Source organism: Olea europaea, unplaced genomic scaffold (genome assembly GCF_002742605.1).
Source record: "Olea europaea var. sylvestris unplaced genomic scaffold, O_europaea_v1 scaffold1450, whole genome shotgun sequence".
NCBI classification, from domain to species: domain Eukaryota; kingdom Viridiplantae; phylum Streptophyta; class Magnoliopsida; order Lamiales; family Oleaceae; genus Olea; species Olea europaea.
Window position 1 is genome coordinate 1 of NW_019232046.1, and position 22,021 is coordinate 22,021.

A 22,021-nucleotide genomic window follows, 5' to 3' on the forward strand; every position below is an offset into this window, starting at 1 on the left:
AAAGTTCATTTTCAAGAAACGTGTGGTGGATAAGAGTGTAGTGTTGTGAATCATGAGAAATGTAAATTAAAATTAAAATCTTAATTTGAAAGTAAATTTTTTGTTAAAAAATTGAAACAACGGAGGCTATATTGATGTCAATACAGTTCATTTCGATAATCATAAAAATATGTTTGTACAAGATATTAGTAGTGTTCTAAAAAACATAAGCCTTGATTAGACGACATACTAAGTTTCAAGTTTTTTCAAGCCTATTCATCAAATAGTATAAAGTGTGGTTTGACGGCAAGGTCAAAGCTTCACATCTAGGCATGCAACACTGAATATTATACATAATCCAAAAATATTAATGAAGAAAAGTAACTCAAAAACTTGTAAAGTACATTGGTAAAAGCTGTTTAGTCTCTTAAGTTCGGGAGAAATCTGGTTGTTTTCACAAAAAAATATTTCATTTGAAAGAAATTATTGGAGTTCGGCTTTTGTTTGTATTTGATTATATCCAGTTAGGTTTTCGAAGGAATGTGTGATGTTCAACACTTTTAGAGCATCTCTAACATTGAGATGGACTTTCCTAAAAATGTTGTTATGTACGTAAGCTAAAATAAATAATGTTCTTAATAGTTTCTTTCCAATGCAACATATCTAGGATTTTATCTAGATGGAAAAAGTAGACATTATCAGAGGACCATGTAAAATATAGAGATTGTTATGAAAATGTTAGTCACCATAGTATAATCTCTTTCTCTCTCTCTCTCTCTCTCATGTTTATTAGTATTTTTTTTCTCTTATTAAATATACACTAGAGATGTAATTTGAATTATAGATAGGATTAATTGGAAATGACTTTGAATTAGGTTGTGCTCTTATTAGACATTAATATCATGTAAATCGAAAGTCTTTCTATTTAGTTGTCAACAGACTCCAATCCCTGAAATGCATTGGTGCTCTTATGACGATTATGCATTAGATTATCATCAACCACACCAGACATTCCTTGAAAAAACAAAAGATAGTTTAACGAGTGATCAAAAAATTATTGACTGTTTGGAAACAAAATAAAATTTGACGACCAACGTGAAACTTCATTGTAAGTTGAGAGGCTAATCGCATTTTCAACCCTAAATCATAATGTCTTTTACTATTTAGTACTGTATGTAACAGGCATATCGTACCTTCAAAGGAATCAGGTAACGAATCTTCATGTATCTTTGAAAGATAGCCATGGAACTCAACTGCATAGCCTTGACAACAATGGTTGGCTTTCCATCCTCACCAGTCCATGGATTCTTGGTGAAGTAATGGAGTCCAAAATCTTGAAGAGAGCTATAAGAGACGGGGTTAGCCATAGAAGATCCAACATGGTAAATAATGTGAGTATCAGGTTCATCCGCATGAGCCACCATTGCTGCTATCATAGCATTCACCACCATGTCTGCTGGAATCTGCTTGCAAACAGGTATTGCATTCGAATATTGAACATCGAGAGAGCATTTAACCAAGTCATCTAAAAGTTTAAGTTAATGGAGGGATAAAATTATTTATTTAGTTATTTTTTACAATAAACATGTCTGTGAAACGTGCAAGCCTGCTAAAACATTTCGAATTAGTGCTAATATTGATTAGGCTTTTGATTTATTAAAACTGGTTTTACCAAATCTCAACAATATTTGAAATCTAATTTAGTTATTTAATTTTTATTATCATAATTGATTGATTGGACTTAGTGCACCTTAGGATTTAAGCCTACTTAAAAATCGACGTGTACAACCAAGGAGAAAGAGAAGGATAGTTTTGCCTTATGCAAGTGTACATGTTGTCTCGATTCAATTTGAGATTGTTTTGAAGCCTTGAAGAATCCATTATTTAGTCATAGTTCCAATGTTAAAGCATAATTTCAATCTCAATAATTACATGCTTTATAATTCCATCTAGTTTGGATCAAATATACTCTTATAATACTTTCACATTCAGCATGCTCCTCATCTAGACCCTATTCCTTTCTGGGTGGTGCTTCATTTATAGGGTACGGGTTCACAGACATCGTACCGAACACTCACAGCATCGAGAAGGGCGGGTGGGGGGTTTTTGGTATTTTTTTATATGATGTGGAGCCACTTGATGTGAGTGTTAGTAGGGGTTCTGTTCTGTAAACCCAACAAAAGTATAAACGATATTTAACATTTATATTTTCAGTTGTGAGACAATAAGAAAACTATACTAGGAGTATGCTATTGAATCTTTATTTGCAAAAATAAAAAACTAAATAAAATAAAATAAAAGTTACCATCGATACTCACCAAGTCTACTATGCTATGAGGATCTCCAGGAATGCATTTAATCCTTCCTTTACCATATCCAAGTACAAAGCTATCAATGTTTCTGTATGTACAAAGAAGACATGGGGACGAAAATATGAATTGCCAAAGAAAAAATAATAATATTTATATAGTTTCCTTCAACCGTTTTTTATTTTAAAAAATAAAAAATTACCTGACTCCTTCAAGCCAACCGGGAAAGGGCTCTTTATATGTACTAGTTATAATGGTTGGACGGATGATGACGAGGGGTATGTTTTGTTTGAAGATTCCAATAAGCATTTCTCCCATTGCCTTTGTAAATGCGTAGGTATTTGGCCAACCATACTTTCTTGCTCTGTGAGATTTTAAGAGAAATGTAAGAGGAATTTTATGGAATATGTTAATTGTATCAATCCATAAAGTTTATGCTTTGTGTAAATTATTTATTACTTTGATTGACTAAAGCATCTAAACATTTACACACTAGTTAGAGGATGCATTTTTTTTCCTTCATATTTATGACTTCAAACATATAATAAATATTAAAACTGTAGGTTATTAATAAGAAAGTATCCATCAAAATTTAGGCATAAAAATTGTATTTTGTGAACCTAGTAACTAGGGTTTGAATCACAACATTCACTAAAATGCACAACTTAGAGCATTTTTAAAAGATTCTTTAAATATGAGATGCTATCTATTTTAAAGAATCAATCCTTAAAATCATACTCCAAGAGACTATTTAAATTAGTTTTTAATTTAGAGGGGGGAGTCAAACTCACTCTCTATAATTAAATGCATTCAAAGGAGAAAATAATAAAATAATCTAGAGAAAAGTTAGTTAAAATAAAATATAAAAAATAATAAATATTTTTTTTAGAGTAGTAAAATTAAGTGTTAAATATAAAGAGCTCGTTGGAGTATATTAAAAATTTAACTCTTTAAATTTATAAATGTTCTCAAAAAAAAAAAATACTATTTAAAGATAAAGGATTTCTTAGAGATGCTCTGAAAATATAGCTGTTGGGATTCAATCCAAGTGTATGTAGCCACAAAATGCAACTTTTACCTAATAGAGACTTTCTTTTCAATAATTTAAGATTTAGTTTTCAATATATGTATTATGATATATTTTATATTTTAATTTTTCTATATAACTCAACCCAGTCCTCCATCTCTGAATGATGGTGAGATTTGAACTCATAACTTTTGTCTACTTCATGATACTTAACCGTACTATCTAAACTCTAAACTAATTTAAATTACCAATTAGATGATATACATATTTTTGTTGATATATTCAATAAATCTGTGATGTTCAAAATGATCTTTACTCATAATTAAATTTATGTACACGTGAATAAGCAAGAAGAAAACAAATAAATATTTTTGTGATCAAAGTTGAAAATAATATACAAATAAACCTTTCTAATTTTTAATTAGATGTAACTAAAAAAATAGCATATTTAGACGTGTTTAAAAAACAAAAACAAAATTACATAAAAATTAAGCCCCCTGATTGGTTGGGAACAAAATAATTATTTTAGTAATTTTTGATAAAAATTGATTAAATGTGTGGTTCAAAAATTATTAATCGTTGACTTTAAATTTGATTTAAATTAAAATCTAGATTTTAATGCTTATCAATCAATTATAGGAGCTAAATATATACGTTCTCTAATCAACATACCTTTTGATCAAGCAAAAATTTTACATTTTTTCCCTCTTAATTATCGTAAAAGTTCATACATACTTATCCTGGAACTGAAAAAAGGTATTGTGAAAATTATATGTTTCTGTAGACAAACCTTTGAATTCCCAAATCCTTCATTGCTGAGGTAATCGATTTTGCAGAAACATTCTCAGCATTGAGTTCTTTCAGTCTTTCCTCAATTAGTTGTTTCTCAGCATTTATATCCAGTCCAGATGTTCCATTAAGAGTGTCACCCAGGTTGAAGGGTTTCTCAAGTATGACTCCCTCTCTTTCACCACACACATAAGCTGAAAGAAAACTCCTTAAGTTTAGTCATGATCAAGTATGACTCCCTCTTTTTCACCCCACAAATGGATGATTTGCCATGATCAAGGTGGTTAAAAATTTTCTATTCAAGAGTTAAATAAAAAAGAACTAGTTTTTTGTTATTGATGTTCTTATTCTCAAACAAAATTTGTGGCTGCAATCCATATATTTAACAAATGTAGCACATGATCCTCAAACAAATTTAATTTTCCATATTTAATTTGGGTATCGAAATTTCTTATTTCGTTTTAAATCACTTGCCTATTTAGCACTTGTTTGGTGGAAATTATAATCAAATTATTAGTAAATTCTAATAAAAGTTGAAATGTGTGATTGAAAAGTGGTGAATCCCATGAACTTAACGAAAAAATTAATGGTTTCCATCTAGTGGATGAATCTGCTCTTAAATTGAAAGTTTGGAGATTTGTATATTATAAAAATGTTGAATTGAGAGATCTATGTGCTATACTTGGTAAAGTTTGAAGACCGCAGCATTAAATCTTCATGTTTCATTCATACTATTCTTGAACTTGGGATTGAAAATGAACGACTAAACTAACAACTAAATGACTCAAATTAAGTTCCACTCAGTAATGCATATGTCTATTGAGTATTGAATGCATATTCTGGGGTCCCGTTTGTTTGAAACGGATATTTGATTGACAATGAGTTTCATGTTCCTTTGTCCATGGAAGGTAAACACGTTACTTCATATTATGTCCATGATAGCTCCGGTCTAACTCCTAAACTTATGTTTGATAGCCATTAAAAAGAAAAATTGGAGGAAAATGATGTTTTGAATAATGATTTTTCGGAGAATGTGTAATTAGAAATGAGGAAAATAATTTTGAAATTACGTGTAAAATGTTTAATTAAAAATGAGTATTAGAAATAAAAAGAGTCATTAGTTAAGTTAGAAGTAATTAGTTATTTTCGAACAATAATTTTATATATTTGTAATAGTTTGATTAAAACAAAAAGAGTCACCCTAGTTTTTATTATCATTTACCTATTCTTGAGCTCTTTTATTTCCTAACGCATTCTGCTACACTAACAGAAAATGGATGACATGCACTCTAACAGATCACTCACATTTCAGGTGGGGCCCACTATTTTTGGAAATTCTTTATTTGCACAGGCCCCACACACATGTGAGAGGGTGTCAACATTTCTGTTACCCATTTTTTGTTGTAGTAGTTTAATTCTTTTTTTCATGTGGATAAGGTAAGGTGGTAATTCACTCTTACAATCGTTATACTATGCTCTTTTTTTTCATTTTTTAATGAACAAAACACAAAATAATTCTTGTCAAACCCAACACCGATCAAAGAGCTAGTCTAAAAGTTAAAATATATGAAATAAAATAATATACTAACCAGTTGATACGTGAAGAAGCACCTTCAATTTACCACACGTTTTAGCAAAGTTCAAAACATGCATAGGTCCAAGAGTATTGATCCCCAGTGCAACGTCATATCTGCTTGCGTTTGTTGAATGTAACTTTAATTAAGTAGGTAGAAAATCATTTAAGAGTGATTAGATTTTTTGATTTGGACTATGAGAATTAATTTTTCGTACCTTTCGTCAAACTTAGTAGTTGCAGCTAGATTAATCACAACATCTACCTCTGTGAATATCTCGTGTGACAGATTCAAGTCATTAATTCCCAAGTTTTCACAAGTAACATCACCAGGTACAATTGTAATCTTATCTGATATAAAAGACGTAAAATTTGCTCCACGTTGATCTTTCAGAACCCCAAATAAATCCTTTGAAATAACCTGGGATATGAAAGCAACAATAAATACAGCAGTAAGTAGATCAACGAAAGTACTAGGAGGTTGAGAAAATTCAGCAAAACAAACAAAACCGTGCTTTAATTGCTGAACACCATTACAGCTACCTCATTGTGAGGGGGCCCACAATTAAATAATTCATGTGGCCCCTTCAACATGTGAAGGGGCTGTGGTAGTCATTTATTAACATTTTTTTAAAGCTAAAAGTGGAAACTATTTAAGACATCTGCTTAGAGCAGCGGCGGACACAAACACATGCTCAACCATGCTAGTCCATGTTCGCTCATGAAAATGTCTACTTTTTTCTTTCTTCTTTCTTTTTTAAAGATAAATTCATGTATATTTGTATTGTAGTTCGTATTCAAACTCAAGACTGAATCCGCCACTGGCTTAAAGGATGTTCTAGGCTTATAAATAAGTGAGTTTTAAAAATATGCAGGTTAACTGATTGTAAGTTAGTTACTTTCAACATGCAACTCTTGTCTACCTAGAAGTAAGGGAGGAAAAAAAATGGTAACCTTCAAATATGTTTGATAGTAACAAAAATTTCATAAGAAGTAAGTTTTACACTATACAAATAAATAAATAAAATCTAGCTCATGTTCTAATTTTGCACTGGCAAGTATCCCTTTTAAACCTTAAATAGCACGGTTCACAGTTTCTTGTTATTCGTTTACTCAACTAAATGTGCACTGTAGGAGGCCTCCGACTGAAATTCTTGAATTTGAGGTCATCAACATTTCATTTTTGTAGCTCTAGCATCTAATTTTATTGTGAAAAATTTACATGAAATTGACCTGAAAATTTTCTATATTTGTAAGAGGGTAATTAGCACAAAACATTCTTATCTTTCAATATTATTGTGTAAAACGTTCTTACTTTTCATTTTTTTAATACTTTTATCCTTACCTTCATATTTTATTGCGAAAATCATCATTTTCATCAAATTAATTGTGTAAAATGACAAATATACTCTCTATTTAAATAAAAGAATAAAAAAAGAAAGAAAAGTGAAAAAAAGAAATTGCAATCATACTCCCAATTTTTTTTAAAAGTACAAATGAGTCCAATATTTAATTGGAAGGATAATTAGCAAAAAACATCCATACATTTCATTATTATTGTACAAAACGTCCACACGTTTTATTTTTTGACACTTTCACTCTTATTTCATTGTAAAAATCATTATTTTCATTCATTTTTTCAATAAAAAGAGAATTTTACCTTCCTATTCAAATAAAACGAAAATAAAATAAAATAAAAGATAAAGAACTAATGCAACAATAGTCCCAAAATTTCAAAAAAAAATTACAAATTAATCACAAATATACAATTAAAAATCAAAACTAAAAATAAAAAATAAATCATTCATCATCTTCCCCGAGGAGCTCTCCCGCTTGAAAAGCCTGCAAGTTCTTGACATTTACAACAATGTTATGACGGATGTCATTCCAATTGAATTGTATTTACTCACTAATCTTTGCCATTTACATCTTGGAGTTAATTTCTTCTCGGGTCAGGTCCTGCCAGAGTACGACACATCCCTTAATCTTGAATAACTCGCTGTTTTCGGCAACGAGCTCACTAGAGAGATCCCAAAATAACTCGGGAACCTAACTCGGCTTAAGGAGCTCTATATTGGGTATTACAACAAATTTTCTGGTGATTTACCCAAAGAAATCGATAATTTGTCCAAGTTAATAAGATTTGATGCCGCCAACTGCGCACTTTTCAGTGAGATTTCGACGTAAATTGGGAGGTAATAGAATCTAATAGAATCTATACATACTATTTCTTCAAGTGAATGTTCTTTCTAGGCCCTTGACTACCAATATTAGTGATTTGAAGAACTTGAAATCAATGGATCTGTCGAACAACATCCTTGTCGATAAAATACCGCTGGCATTTGCTGAGCTAAAAAATCTGACTCTCTTAAACTTTTAAGGAGTAAACTCACGGGTCCATACAGGAGTTCATCGGGGAGTATAATTGATTAATGTGATGTTTATATAGTAGACACTAAATGGTCAAATCACAAAATTCACTCTTTAAGAAGCATTAAATGTCCTCCCATAAGAGACTGATTGATTGATATTTAGGAGTGGACGCTTGTTCAACAAATGTGGCCACTTGTCCCCACATCTAACAGTCTCAAATTCACCACTTTCTCTATAAATACTCACACTTATTTTCATTGAAAGGTAATGCAATCCTCTACATTTAAGTATACACCTTGTTTTATTATTTTGAAATTAAAGTGTGTTGTTTCCTTTTTTTTTCTTCATCGTCAACTAATCTGACCGTTGGAGTGTTCATGGCCACCTCTACAACTACTAGAAAATGCCTCGATTGACTAACGGTCTGCTATCATGCGCAAGAAGGCATCTACGTGGAGTATCTACTTGTTGGAAACATTATCCCTACGGAAGTTGAGGTTAATAGAAACATAATCAAGTAGGCATTCCAAAATAATATTAAGATGTATCAATTGTTTTAATAAACCATAGGTCTATTCATTATCATGCCAACATAGAAAAATTCTAACAAATATTTCATTCTTAAGCAAGCAACAACATCTACTCAGTGACTATTTCTGATAAGCCTTCTGTGATTGTACATCCATATTGTCCATTCTTGACACAACATTCCTCCTTTAAGCAATGGCCTTCAGGAATTATGTAATCATCTGATCCCAATGACTTTAAAGCACTCTTACAATTAACTTTTGCACCAAATACTGTTTAGAAAAACACAATATATTTTTTTTTTTTAAATTCAGGCCTGGCTGACTCGTTTGTGCTAATGAGGCATGTGACGGCTTCTCTAAGGGCAGTATGAGCTTTTGATACCTCTTTTGGTCACTCCATTTATTTTAATGTTTATTTGAGAATATGAAGCAACTAAAATTTTGGTTTACTCTATGGGTTCAATTACATCTACCCCAACTATAAGGGGTTAGAAATTAGGCCCTTGTTTGAGCTCCATTTTGGAGGAAAAATACATTTTTGAATAGTCTATTGATGGGAAATGTATAGTTAAAAAATAAGGAAAGTTTTAGATTTGAGGATAATATTATTTTATTAAAAAATGTGTGGTTGAATGATGTCAAAATTCTGTTTAAGATTTTTTTTTCTTCCAGAAAATAGAGCTCAGGCTAGATATTGTCTATCCGAAAAGATTATGCACACTTACATTCCTTTAAAGAAGATGTAGGGACTGAAAAGTTCAACCAATCGCATCAAGAACATGACCTTCCGACGAAGATTACGATAGATATCCCCAAAATATTGACATAGTATTGCATTCACGATATACAGTACCTACACAATAACGAGAGCAAATTCAACACAATGCCTTTGTTATCTTATCTTATACTAAAAAAGTTCATTTTCAAGAAACGTGTGGTGGATAAGAGTGTAGTGTTGTGAATCATGAGAAATGTAAATTAAAATTAAAATCTTATTTTGAAAGTAAATTTTTTTGTAAAAAAATTGAAACAACGGAGGCTATATTGATGTCAATACAGTTCATTTCGATAATCATAAAAATATGTTTGTACAAGATATTAGTAGTGTTCTAAAAAACATAAGCCTTGATTAGACAACATACTAAGTTTCAAGTTTTTTCAAGCCTATTCATCAAATAGCATAAAGTGTGGTTTGACGGCTAGGTCAAAGCTTCACATCTAGGCATGCAACACTGAATATTATACATAATCCAAAAATATTAATGAAGAAAAGTAACTCAAAAACTTGTAAAGTACATTGGTAAAAGCTGTTTAGTCTCTTAAGTTCGGGAGAAATCTGGTTGTTTTCACAAAAAAATATTTCATTTAAAAGAAATTATTGGAGTTCGGCTTTTGTTTGTATTTGATTATATCCAGTTAGGTTTTCGAAGGAATGTGTGATGTTCAACACTTTTAAAGCATCTCTAACATTGAGATGGACTTTCCTAAAAATGTTGTTATGTACGTAAGCTAAAATAAATAATGTTCTTAATAATTTCTTTCCAATGCAACATATCTAGGATTTTATCTAGATGGAAAAAGTAGACATTATCAGAGGACCATGTAAAATATAGAGATTGTTATGAAAATGTTAGTCACCATAGTATAATCTCTTTCTCTCTCTCTCTCATGTTTATTAGTATTTTTTTTTTCTCTTATTAAATATACACTAGAGATGTAATTTGAATTATAGATAGGATTAATTGGAAATGACTTTGAATTAGGTTGTGCTCTTATTAGACATTAACATCATGTAAATCGAAAGTCTTTCTATTTAGTTGTCAACAGACTCCAATCCCTGAAATGCATTGGTGCTCTTATGACGATTATGCATTAGATTATCATCAACCACACCAGACATTCCTTGAAAAAACAAAAGATAGTTTAACGAGTGATCAAAAAATTATTGACTGTTTGGAAACAAAATAAAATTTGACGACCAACGTGAAACTTCATTGTAAGTTGAGAGGCTAATCGCATTTTCAACCCTAAATCATAATGTCTTTTACTATTTAGTACTGTATGTAACAGGCATATCGTACCTTCAAAGGAATCAGGTAACGAATCTTCATGTATCTTTGAAAGATAGCCATGGAACTCAACTGCATAGCCTTGACAACAATGGTTGGCTTTCCATCCTCACCATTCCATGGATTCTTGGTGAAGTAATGGAGTCCAAAATCTTGAAGAGAGCTATAAGAGACGGGGTTAGCCATAGAAGATCCAACATGGTAAATAATGTGAGTATCAGGTTCATCCGCATGAGCCACCGTTGCTGCTATCATAGCATTCACCACCATGTCTGCTGGAATCTGCTTGCAAACAGGTATTGCATTCGAATATTGAACATCGAGAGAGCATTTAACCAAGTCATCTAAAAGTTTAAGTTAATGGAGGGATAAAATTATTTATTTAGTTATTTTTTACAATAAACATGTCTGTGAAACGTGCAAACCTGCTAAAACATTTCGAATTAGTGCTAATATTGATTAGGCTTTTGATTTATTAAAACTAGTTCTACCAAATCTCAACAATATTTAACTCTAATTTAGTTATTTAATATTTATTATCATAATTGATTGATTGGACTTAGTGCACCTTAGGATTTAAGCCTACTTAAAAATCGACGTGGACAACCAAGGAGAAAGAGGAGGATAGTTTTGCCTTATGCATGTGCACATGTTGTCTCGATTCAATTTGAGATTGTTTTGAAGCCTTGAAGAATCTATTATTTGGTCATAGTTCCAATGTTAAAGCATAATTTCAATCTCAATAATTACATGCTTTATAATTCCATCTAGTTTGGATCAAATACACTCTTATAATACTTTCACATTCAGCACGCTCCTTATCTAGACCCTATTCATTTCTGGGTGGTGCTTCATTTATAGGGTACGGGTTCACAGACATCATACCGAACACTCACAACATCGAGAGGGTGGGTGGGAGTTTTTGGTATTTTTTAATATGATGTGGACCCACTTGGTGTGAGTGTTAGTAGGGGTTCTGTTCTGTAAACCCAGCAAAAGTATAAACGATATTTAACATTTATATTTTCAGTCGTGAGAGAATAAGAAAACTATACTAGGAGTATGCTATTGAATCTTTATTTGCAAAAATAAAGAACTAAATAAAATAAAATAAAAGTTACCATCGATACTCACCAAGTCTACTATGCTATGAGGATCTCCAGGAATGCATTTAATCCTTCCTTTACCATATCCAACTACAAAGCTATCAATGTTTCTGTATGTACAAAGAAGACATGGGGACGAAAATATGAATTGCCAAAGAAAAAATAATAATATTTATATAGTTTCCTTCAACCGTTTTTTATTTTAAAAAATAAAAATTACCTGACTCCTTCAAGCCAACCGGGAAAGGGCTCTTTATATGTACTAGTTATAATGGTTGGACGGATGATGACGAGGGGTATGTTTTGTTTGAAGATTCCAATAAGCATTTCTCCCATTGCCTTTGTAAATGCATAGGTATTTGGCCAACCATACTTTCTTGCTCTGTGAGATTTTAAGAGAAATGTAAGAGGAATTTTATGGAATATGTTAATTGTATCAATCCATAAAGTTTATGCTTTGTGTAAATTATTTATTTCTTTGATTGACTAAAGCATCTAAACATTTACACACTAGTTAGAGGATGCATTTTTTTTCCTTCATATTTATGGCTTCAAACATATAATAAATATTAAAACTGTAGGTTATTAATAAGAAAGTATTCATCAAAATTTAGGGGTAAAAATTGTATTTTGTGAACCTAGTTACTAGGGTTTGAATCCCAACATTCACTAAAATGCACAACTTAGAGCATTTTCAAAAGATTCTTTAAGTAAGAGATACTCTCTATTTTAAAGAGTCAACTCTTAAAATCATACTCCAAGAGACTATTTAAATTAGTTTTTAATTTAGAGGGGAGAGTCAAACTCACTCTCTATAATTAAATGCATTCAAAGGAGAAAAATAATAAAATAATTTAGAGAAAAGTTAGTTAAAATAAAATATAAAAAATAATAAATATTTTTTTTAGAGTAGTAAAATTAAGTGTTAAAAATAAAGAGTTCGTTGGAGTATATTAAAAATTTAACTCTTTAAATTTATAAATGTTCTCAAAAAAAAAAAAATACTATTTAAAGATAAAGGATTTCTTAGAGATGCTCTGAAAATATAGCTGTTGGGATTCAATCCAAGTGTATGTAGCCACAAAATGCAACTTTTACCTAATAGAGACTTTCTTTTCAATAATTTAAGATTTAGTTTTCAATATATGTATTATGATATATTTTATATTTTAATTTTTCTATATAACTCAACCCAGTCCTCCATCTCTGAATGATGGTGAGATTTGAACTCATAACTTTTGTCTACTTCATGATACTTAACCGTACTATCTAAACTCTAAACTAATTTAAATTACCAATTAGATGATATACATATTTTTGTTGATATATTCAATAAATCTGTGATGTTCAAAATGATCTTTACTCATAATTAAATTTATGTACACGTGAATAAGCAAGAAGAAAACAAATAAATATTTTTGTGATCAAAGTTGAAAATAATATACAAATAAACCTTTCTAATTTTTAATTAGATGTAACTAAAAAAATAGCATATTTAGACGTGTTTAAAAAACAAAAAAAAAATTACATAAAAATTAAGCCCCCTGATTGGTTGGGATCAAAATAATTATTTTAGTAATTTTTGATAAAAATTGATTAAATGTGTGGTTCAAAAATTATTAATCGTTGGCTTTAAATTTGATTTAAATTAAAATCTAGATTTTAATGCTTATCAATCAATTATAGGAGCTAAATATATACGTTCTCTAATCAACATACCTTTTGATCAAGCAAAAATTTTACATTTTTTCCCTCTTAATTATCGTAAAAGTTCATATATACTTATCCTGGAACTGAAAAAAGGTATTGTGAAAATTATATGTTTCTGTAGACAAACCTTTGAATTCCCAAATCCTTCATTGCTGAGGTAATCGATTTTGCAGAAACATTCTCAGCATTGAGTTCTTTCAGTCTTTCCTCAATTAGTTGTTTCTCAGCATTTATATCCAGTCCAGATGTTCCATTAAGAGTGTCACCCAGGTTGAAGGGTTTCTCAAGTATGACTCCCTCTCTTTCACCACACACATAAGCTGAAAGAAAACTCCTTAAGTTTAGTCATGATCAAGTATGACTCCCTCTTTTTCACCCCACAAATGGATGATTTGCCATGATCAAGGTGGTTAAAAATTTTCTATTCAAGAGTTAAATAAAAAAGAACTAGTTTTTTGTTATTGATGTTCTTATTCTCAAACAAAATTTGTGGCTGCAATCCATATATTTAACAAATGTAGCACATGATCCTCAAACAAATTTAATTTTCCATATTTAATTTGGGTATCGAAATTTCTTATTTCGTTTTAAATCACTTGCCTATTTAGCACTTGTTTGGTGGAAATTATAATCAAATTATTAGTAAATTCTAATAAAAGTTGAAATGTGTGATTGAAAAGTGGTGAATCCCATGAACTTAACGAAAAAATTAATGGTTTCCATCTAGTGGATGAATCTGCTCTTAAATTGAAAGTTTGGAGATTTGTATATTATAAAAATGTTGAATTGAGAGATCTATGTGCTATACTTGGTAAAGTTTGAAGACCGCAGCATTAAATCTTCATGTTTCATTCATACTATTCTTGAACTTGGGATTGAAAATGAACGACTAAACTAACAACTAAATGACTCAAATTAAGTTCCACTCAGTAATGCATATGTCTATTGAGTATTGAATGCATATTCTGGGGTCCCGTTTGTTTGAAACGGATATTTGATTGACAATGAGTTTCATGTTCCTTTGTCCATGGAAGGTAAACACGTTACTTCATATTATGTCCATGATAGCTCCGGTCTAACTCCTAAACTTATGTTTGATAGCCATTAAAAAGAAAAATTGGAGGAAAATGATGTTTTGAATAATGATTTTTCGGAGAATGTGTAATTAGAAATGAGGAAAATAATTTTGAAATTACGTGTAAAATGTTTAATTAAAAATGAGTATTAGAAATAAAAAGAGTCATTAGTTAAGTTAGAAGTAATTAGTTATTTTCGAACAATAATTTTATATATTTGTAATAGTTTGATTAAAACAAAAAGAGTCACCCTAGTTTTTATTATCATTTACCTATTCTTGAGCTCTTTTATTTCCTAACGCATTCTGCTACACTAACAGAAAATGGATGACATGCACTCTAACAGATCACTCACATTTCAGGTGGGGCCCACTATTTTTGGAAATTCTTTATTTGCACAGGCCCCACACACATGTGAGAGGGTGTCAACATTTCTGTTACCCATTTTTTGTTGTAGTAGTTTAATTCTTTTTTTCATGTGGATAAGGTAAGGTGGTAATTCACTCTTACAATCGTTATACTATGCTCTTTTTTTTCATTTTTTAATGAACAAAACACAAAATAATTCTTGTCAAACCCAACACCGATCAAAGAGCTAGTCTAAAAGTTAAAATATATGAAATAAAATAATATACTAACCAGTTGATACGTGAAGAAGCACCTTCAATTTACCACACGTTTTAGCAAAGTTCAAAACATGCATAGGTCCAAGAGTATTGATCCCCAGTGCAACGTCATATCTGCTTGCGTTTGTTGAATGTAACTTTAATTAAGTAGGTAGAAAATCATTTAAGAGTGATTAGATTTTTTGATTTGGACTATGAGAATTAATTTTTCGTACCTTTCGTCAAACTTAGTAGTTGCAGCTAGATTAATCACAACATCTACCTCTGTGAATATCTCGTGTGACAGATTCAAGTCATTAATTCCCAAGTTTTCACAAGTAACATCACCAGGTACAATTGTAATCTTATCTGATATAAAAGACGTAAAATTTGCTCCACGTTGATCTTTCAGAACCCCAAATAAATCCTTTGAAATAACCTGGGATATGAAAGCAACAATAAATACAGCAGTAAGTAGATCAACGAAAGTACTAGGAGGTTGAGAAAATTCAGCAAAACAAACAAAACCGTGCTTTAATTGCTGAACACCATTACAGCTACCTCATTGTGAGGGGGCCCACAATTAAATAATTCATGTGGCCCCTTCAACATGTGAAGGGGCTGTGGTAGTCATTTATTAACATTTTTTTAAAGCTAAAAGTGGAAACTATTTAAGACATCTGCTTAGAGCAGCGGCGGACACAAACACATGCTCAACCATGCTAGTCCATGTTCGCTCATGAAAATGTCTACTTTTTTCTTTCTTCTTTCTTTTTTAAAGATAAATTCATGTATATTTGTATTGTAGTTCGTATTCAAACTCAAGACTGAATCCGCCACTGGCTTAAAGGATGTTCTAGGCTTATAAATAAGTGAGTTTTAAAAATATGCAGGTTAACTGATTGTAAGTTAGTTACTTTCAACATGCAACTCTTGTCTACCTAGAAGTAAGGGAGGAAAAAAAATGGTAACCTTCAAATATGTTTGATAGTAACAAAAATTTCATAAGAAGTAAGTTTTACACTATACAAATAAATAAATAAAATCTAGCTCATGTTCTAATTTTGCACTGGCAAGTATCCCTTTTAAACCTTAAATAGCACGGTTCACAGTTTCTTGTTATTCGTTTACTCAACTAAATGTGCACTGTAGGAGGCCTCCGACTGAAATTCTTGAATTTGAGGTCATCAACATTTCATTTTTGTAGCTCTAGCATCTAATTTTATTGTGAAAAATTTACATGAAATTGACCTGAAAATTTTCTATATTTGTAAGAGGGTAATTAGCACAAAACATTCTTATCTTTCGATATTATTGTGTAAAACGTTCTTACTTTTCATTTTTTTAATACTTTTATCCTTACCTTCATATTTTATTGCGAAAATCATCATTTTCATCAAATTAATTGTGTAAAATGACAAATATACTCTCTATTTAAATAAAAGAATAAAAAAAGAAAGAAAAGTGAAAAAAAGAAATTGCAATCATACTCCCAATTTTTTTTTAAAAGTGCAAATGAGTCCAAATAAATTATTAAAAGGTAATTAGCACAAAATGTTATTACCTTTCATTATTATTTTGTAAAGTGTTTGTACGTTTCATTTTTTGATTTTTTTTTTACCCTTATTTCATATTTCATTAAGAAAATCGTTATTTCCATTAAAAAAAAATAAAAATTACTTTATTTTTTAATTCTTTATTTGAAATTTATTTCTATTTTTTTTAAAATTTTGGAAATATGGTTGCAATTTGTTCTTTATTTTTCCTTTCTTTATTTTTATTTATTTAAAGAGGGGATATATTTGTCATTTTACAGCTTTTAGTTGAGAAAATGAGTGAAAATAGTGATTTTTGTAATTAAATATAAAATAAGAGTGAAAATGTTAAAAAATGAATTGTATGGACGTTTTGTAATAATTACACTTTTAATAATTTATTTGGACTCATTTGCATTTTTTAAAAAGTTTGGAAATATGATTGCAATTTACTCTTTAACTTTTCTTTTCTTTTTATTGTTTTATTTAAATAGGAGGTATATTTGTCATTTTACACGAAAAATTTGATGAAAACGATGATTTCCCAATAAAGGGTGAAGGTAAGGGTAAAAATGAGTTAAAAAAAAAAAAAGAAAAAAAAAAGAAGGTAAGGACGTTTTGCACGTAACAATGAAAGGTATGGATTTTTTGTGCTAATTACCTTTGTAAAATGATAATCATACACAAACAATTAAATCATATATCAAAAGGCAAAAGGAAAAAAATTAGCTTTTTAATTGCTGAAGTGGCCGAAAACAATACTGAGGATGAACTACTACAGAAATGAAAACAAAAAATCTGTAAAAAATAGTTAAAAAATTAACTGAAGTTCGTGATGCCATTGACCTAGATTCAGGTTTTTCTTATTTAGAGGAAGGTGAAATTAAAAAGAAAAAAAAAAAAGAATACAGATATTTGCCTTCTTTGCCTCATAATATAAATAAAGCATTATAACTTTTTCTTTTTAGTATAAGCATGTCTTTCACGAGGTATGTTTTTGAGCATTAAGAGCATTTTTAAGAAATTATCTATTTAAAATTTTTGAAATAAAGAGTGTGTTTGATTTCACACACTTTCTATTTTCACTTATAATGATTGCAGTATAATAAGTTATAAATTTACTACTTTTTAGATTATTCAAATCATATTTGAATTTATTGATCGTTAACATTAAAAAAATATGTTTATAAATGATGAAAAATCAATAAACATTTATTAAAAAATAAAATGAAGAGCTTTTTGGAGTATATAAAGAATTTTACACTCTAAATATAATTATGATTGCTATTATACATAGGATGGCTTTGATAAATACAAAGTTTCTTGAAAATTTTCTTATCTCTTTTTTAATAACATCAGCATAAATAATAAAGAAAATAATTAAAAAGAAAATTAAAGGGAAAACCAAATGTGGCGACCTAGGTTTCACCTACGAAAAGATCACAGCGACTGCTATGCACCATGTTTGCTAGCTAGAACCAAAAAAAAAAAAAAAAAGTGCAAATTAATCAAAAGTTGCGGCACAGAAAATTAAATTGTATTTATGTACCTCATTGTTAAAGCGACTTAATGCTGATTTAGTGTCTCCAGCCCTTAAAAGAAGATAGAGCTTCTTCACATTTGGCTGAACCCTAAGAATCTTCTCAATGTAAACTGCATTATAAATACACAAAATCATGCAACTTTTAAGTCGGGCCAAAGATAATCATGGAGACAAATACATTAGAGAGAGAGAGAGAGAGAGAGAGAGAGAGAGAGAGAGAGTTACTCTTTGCCAGAAAGCCAGTGGCACCAGTGATTAAAATAGTCCTGTTTTTAAGAAACGGGAGAATGCTACTAAACTCCATTTCCCAGGAATGAATGTATGCAGAAGCAAAAGAACGGGCTTATAAATAGAGAATACAAACTACAATCAGTAAGCAGCCGCGCTTACAACTGTTTGTGAAAATCTTTTAGATAAGGACCAAGCTACACCAACATAATGCATGACATGCAGTTTGACAGAAGCACACACGGCTACAGGAGTCGACATTTCTTATTCACAGCGGGACCCACAGCAATTGTGAGAGGAGGTCAGTGCTTCTGTCAAGCATTTTCTGTCACTCCGATTTTATCCTTTAGATAAGGATCAAGCTACACCAACATAATGCATGACATGCGGTTTGACAGAAGCACACACAGCTATATGGGTCGGCATTTTTTATACTGTTATAGCCTATGTTCCAGTTCTTTTTTTTTTTTTTTTCTTTTTTCTAAAGGTTCTTTTTCAAAAAAAGAGTGGATTTTACAAGATGTGACATAAATTTTCTGAGTAAAAAGAAAGCAAAACAGGCCATAGAATAACATTTTTGAGTTGTTATAATTATTGTTATTATTTCCTGAATAGACCTCTCAGTGTGGTGCATTTTAACGAACAAACCTGTAATAGAGATGTACTAAAGTGGGGGAGAACACGGTAAATATTTAAAAAATTACGCTTCATGTGAGAAACAAGATAAATTGAGTAAATTTATACTGGAACTTCAAGTTAGGGATGTCCATAGTTTCGTCACATTCCCAAGCATCATCGATACATATTCTCTTGCTCTCGAAAAGGTTTTATCAAGAATTTTCTAACCCAATTCCACGGTGTTCACATCGTTATCAATTAATTGTTGGTGTTGGGTTTTTGATACCCAATAAATCTCGGGCTATGATGTTAACGTGGGTTAATATTATTTCATAGGCATAGGCCGATGAATGAAATAAGTCCAACAACCAAATCCATGAGCTACACCCGACTCAATTGTATTCCTTATGGATGGCTTGAATCTTGGCCCGTTTACCCCTTTAATGACCCAACATAGAGCCTAACCCTAGAGTATATATTTGACTATAACCCTAGCCACTTTCATATGATGATTGTGTGATTTTGAGAGAAGAAACAAGAGAATCCCGGCTGCCCTCTTTTTGTGTGAGAAAAAAGGTGTCCAGAATGCTGGTATAACGTGTGCAATTGGTGGTTCTTTTATAGTATACCTTTGTGGTGTCTTCTCTTAGCCTTTGTGGCGATAAATCATCATCCCTTCTTGTCCTATGTGGATAAGATTGTATAGCAACCAAGGTGAATCAATTGGTTGTGGTTTGGAGCCGATTGGAGTGGTTGTTGGTTGAGAAAGGTATGTTGGACTGAGCCTGAAAAACCACCGTTTGAAGATCCTTTCGAGAGAGCTTCCGCAACAGTTGGACATAATTTTTATGCAGTTGCTCCAACAAATGCCATAAAACCATCATCCTCGGGTGGCTCAAGAACACCATGTTCTGAAACCTCTTTATTCTTGTCAAATACACTCAAAACTTTTTAGTCAACCCACCAATAATACTACCAAATCTTCCACAACATATTTAAGTTACGAACTAAGCTAGAGTTTGTGGCTCTTGAATTTAATGATTCAATAGTCCTTGTTTTATTGGATGATCGTCCTCACAAAAGGTTGTTTAAACTTTATAAAAGTATAAACTTTCGGACTTGAAAACCTAAATTCTTTTATTACCAAAACACTCCATGTCAAATCACCTAGAAATTATTGAAAACCTAAATTCTTTTATTACCAAAACACTCCATGTCAAATCACCTAGAAATTGTTAAATGCGGAACATACTTTAATTTTTGGGAATGATTCTTTATCTAGATCTTAATTCTGGATCTTGAATCTTGAAACTTGATTTGCAATCTTTTTATATTTGGCTTCTTCACTTTTAATTTTGAATTTTGCCTCATTTGATTCTTCAATTCTTATTCTTGATTTTGCTTCTTGATCCGTAATCTTGATTCTTGATTCGTTCATCTTAATTTTTGATTGTGAATATTGGATTTTCCTGATCAATATGTTTTTTCTTGTATTCTTGTATTGATTGAATAATACAAAAAATAAGAAGTTGCATATGAATTGGGAACCATAATCCTATATATAATTTTCGTATGTGTTTTACTCATCATAATATACAATTTTAAAGGAATTTGGCCTCTATATAAATAATTTGACCCACACTTTATATAGATGCCCTAAGTCCAATAATTTAATTCCTTATTAGATCACTTTTATTTTCGACTTAACATTAAAATAGCCTTATACACAATTAATTAATATGTATACCCACAAGACAAATTAAACTTTTTCCAACAATCTCTCACTCGAGCTACATATGTTACTGATAAATGTGTATAACTTTATGACATCAAAACTTTTGCTATCATAATAAAAAAATCTCCGAACAATCTCGTCTATCAACTATGTTAATATAGGATCAAAGCAATTTTCATTACAAATATTATAACTAAACCATCAATTGTCACGTAGATCAACGCAATCAAATGACATAGATCAAGTGTGAATGAATAGTATAAAAAGTACATGCAGTGTGATCTAAACATGCCTATTGCCAGTTGGACCTACCTTATTCTTTAACGAGTCAATCATAAATTTTAATTAGAGAAGAACTGAACTGAATACTTTATTTTCGAAATAAACCAAATATCCATTGATAGAATTATTGTCTAAAATAGACAACATTCGAATACAAACTCTCACTAAAGTGGTATATCATCAAAAGATGCAACACCCATGTAAGCAATATGCCCATGAAAGACATTGGGTGATGACCCCTTAGTAAGCGGATTCACAATTATAGAGTTTGTCCTAATATATTCTATAGAAACTTGAAACATTCTGAATTATTTCCTTAGTAACTAGAATCTTGATATCTATAAACTTTGACATCATTGAGTTCGTGTTGGAATATAAGACTGCTATTGTCACAAAATAACTAAAATGGTCTTTTAAATCCATCTAAAATATGCAGTCTAGTAACAAAATTTTACAGTCATATTTCATGATCAGAATCAAAATATCAAATGATCTCCAATTTGTCTGATTTTTCTGAATGTGATCATGTAATCCTTAGTTCTTTATAAATGCCAAATAACTTAATTGGCTACTTTTCAAATATCCATTCCAAAGTTACTAAAATGTCTGCCTAGCATCCAAACAATGAATGTCATATCCAGACATATGCAAACATTAGCATCATTAAATTCTCAACTGCTGAAACACGAGAAATTTTCTTTCTTTAAGTTTATCTTTGGGGCATGGCATTAATTGAGACTAAATTTGTCTCCCTTAATAATAGTGGTATCACATAGTTTACATACCTGCATCTCGATTCCTTGAAGAACTTTATTGATAGAGTTCTTTTATAATTGTCCAAATTATCCTAAGAATGATCCCAATGTATTTGTATCCCTGACACAAAGAGGCATCATCGATTCCTTGAAGAACTTTATTGATAGCGTTCTTTTAT

The 22,021-nt window shown here is 30.7% G+C and overlaps 2 protein-coding genes across 2 annotated transcripts; both read right to left on the reverse strand.

The window, feature by feature from the left end:
• Window positions 1-1,127: 1,127 nt before the first annotated feature.
• Window positions 1,128-7,028, reverse strand: LOC111376101 (fatty acyl-CoA reductase 3-like). Its single transcript, XM_022999030.1, has 8 exons — window positions 7,023-7,028; window positions 6,577-6,600; window positions 5,896-6,200; window positions 5,694-5,794; window positions 4,106-4,298; window positions 2,491-2,652; window positions 2,298-2,379; window positions 1,128-1,442 (listed from the first exon to the last, which is right to left on the reverse strand). The coding sequence occupies exons 1-8, from the start codon at window positions 7,026-7,028 to the stop codon at window positions 1,143-1,145; spliced, it is 1,173 nt and encodes a 390-aa protein (XP_022854798.1). The 3' UTR covers window positions 1,128-1,142.
• A 2,255-nt stretch (window positions 7,029-9,283) lies between these two features.
• LOC111376103 (alcohol-forming fatty acyl-CoA reductase-like) lies at window positions 9,284-18,613 on the reverse strand. Its single transcript, XM_022999031.1, has 9 exons — window positions 18,450-18,613; window positions 18,231-18,334; window positions 15,383-15,585; window positions 15,181-15,281; window positions 13,593-13,785; window positions 11,976-12,137; window positions 11,784-11,865; window positions 10,662-10,931; window positions 9,284-9,433 (listed from the first exon to the last, which is right to left on the reverse strand). Exons 1-9 carry the CDS (start codon window positions 18,526-18,528, stop codon window positions 9,302-9,304), a joined length of 1,326 nt encoding a protein of 441 aa, XP_022854799.1. The 5' UTR covers window positions 18,529-18,613; the 3' UTR covers window positions 9,284-9,301.
• Window positions 18,614-22,021: the final 3,408 nt, after the last annotated feature.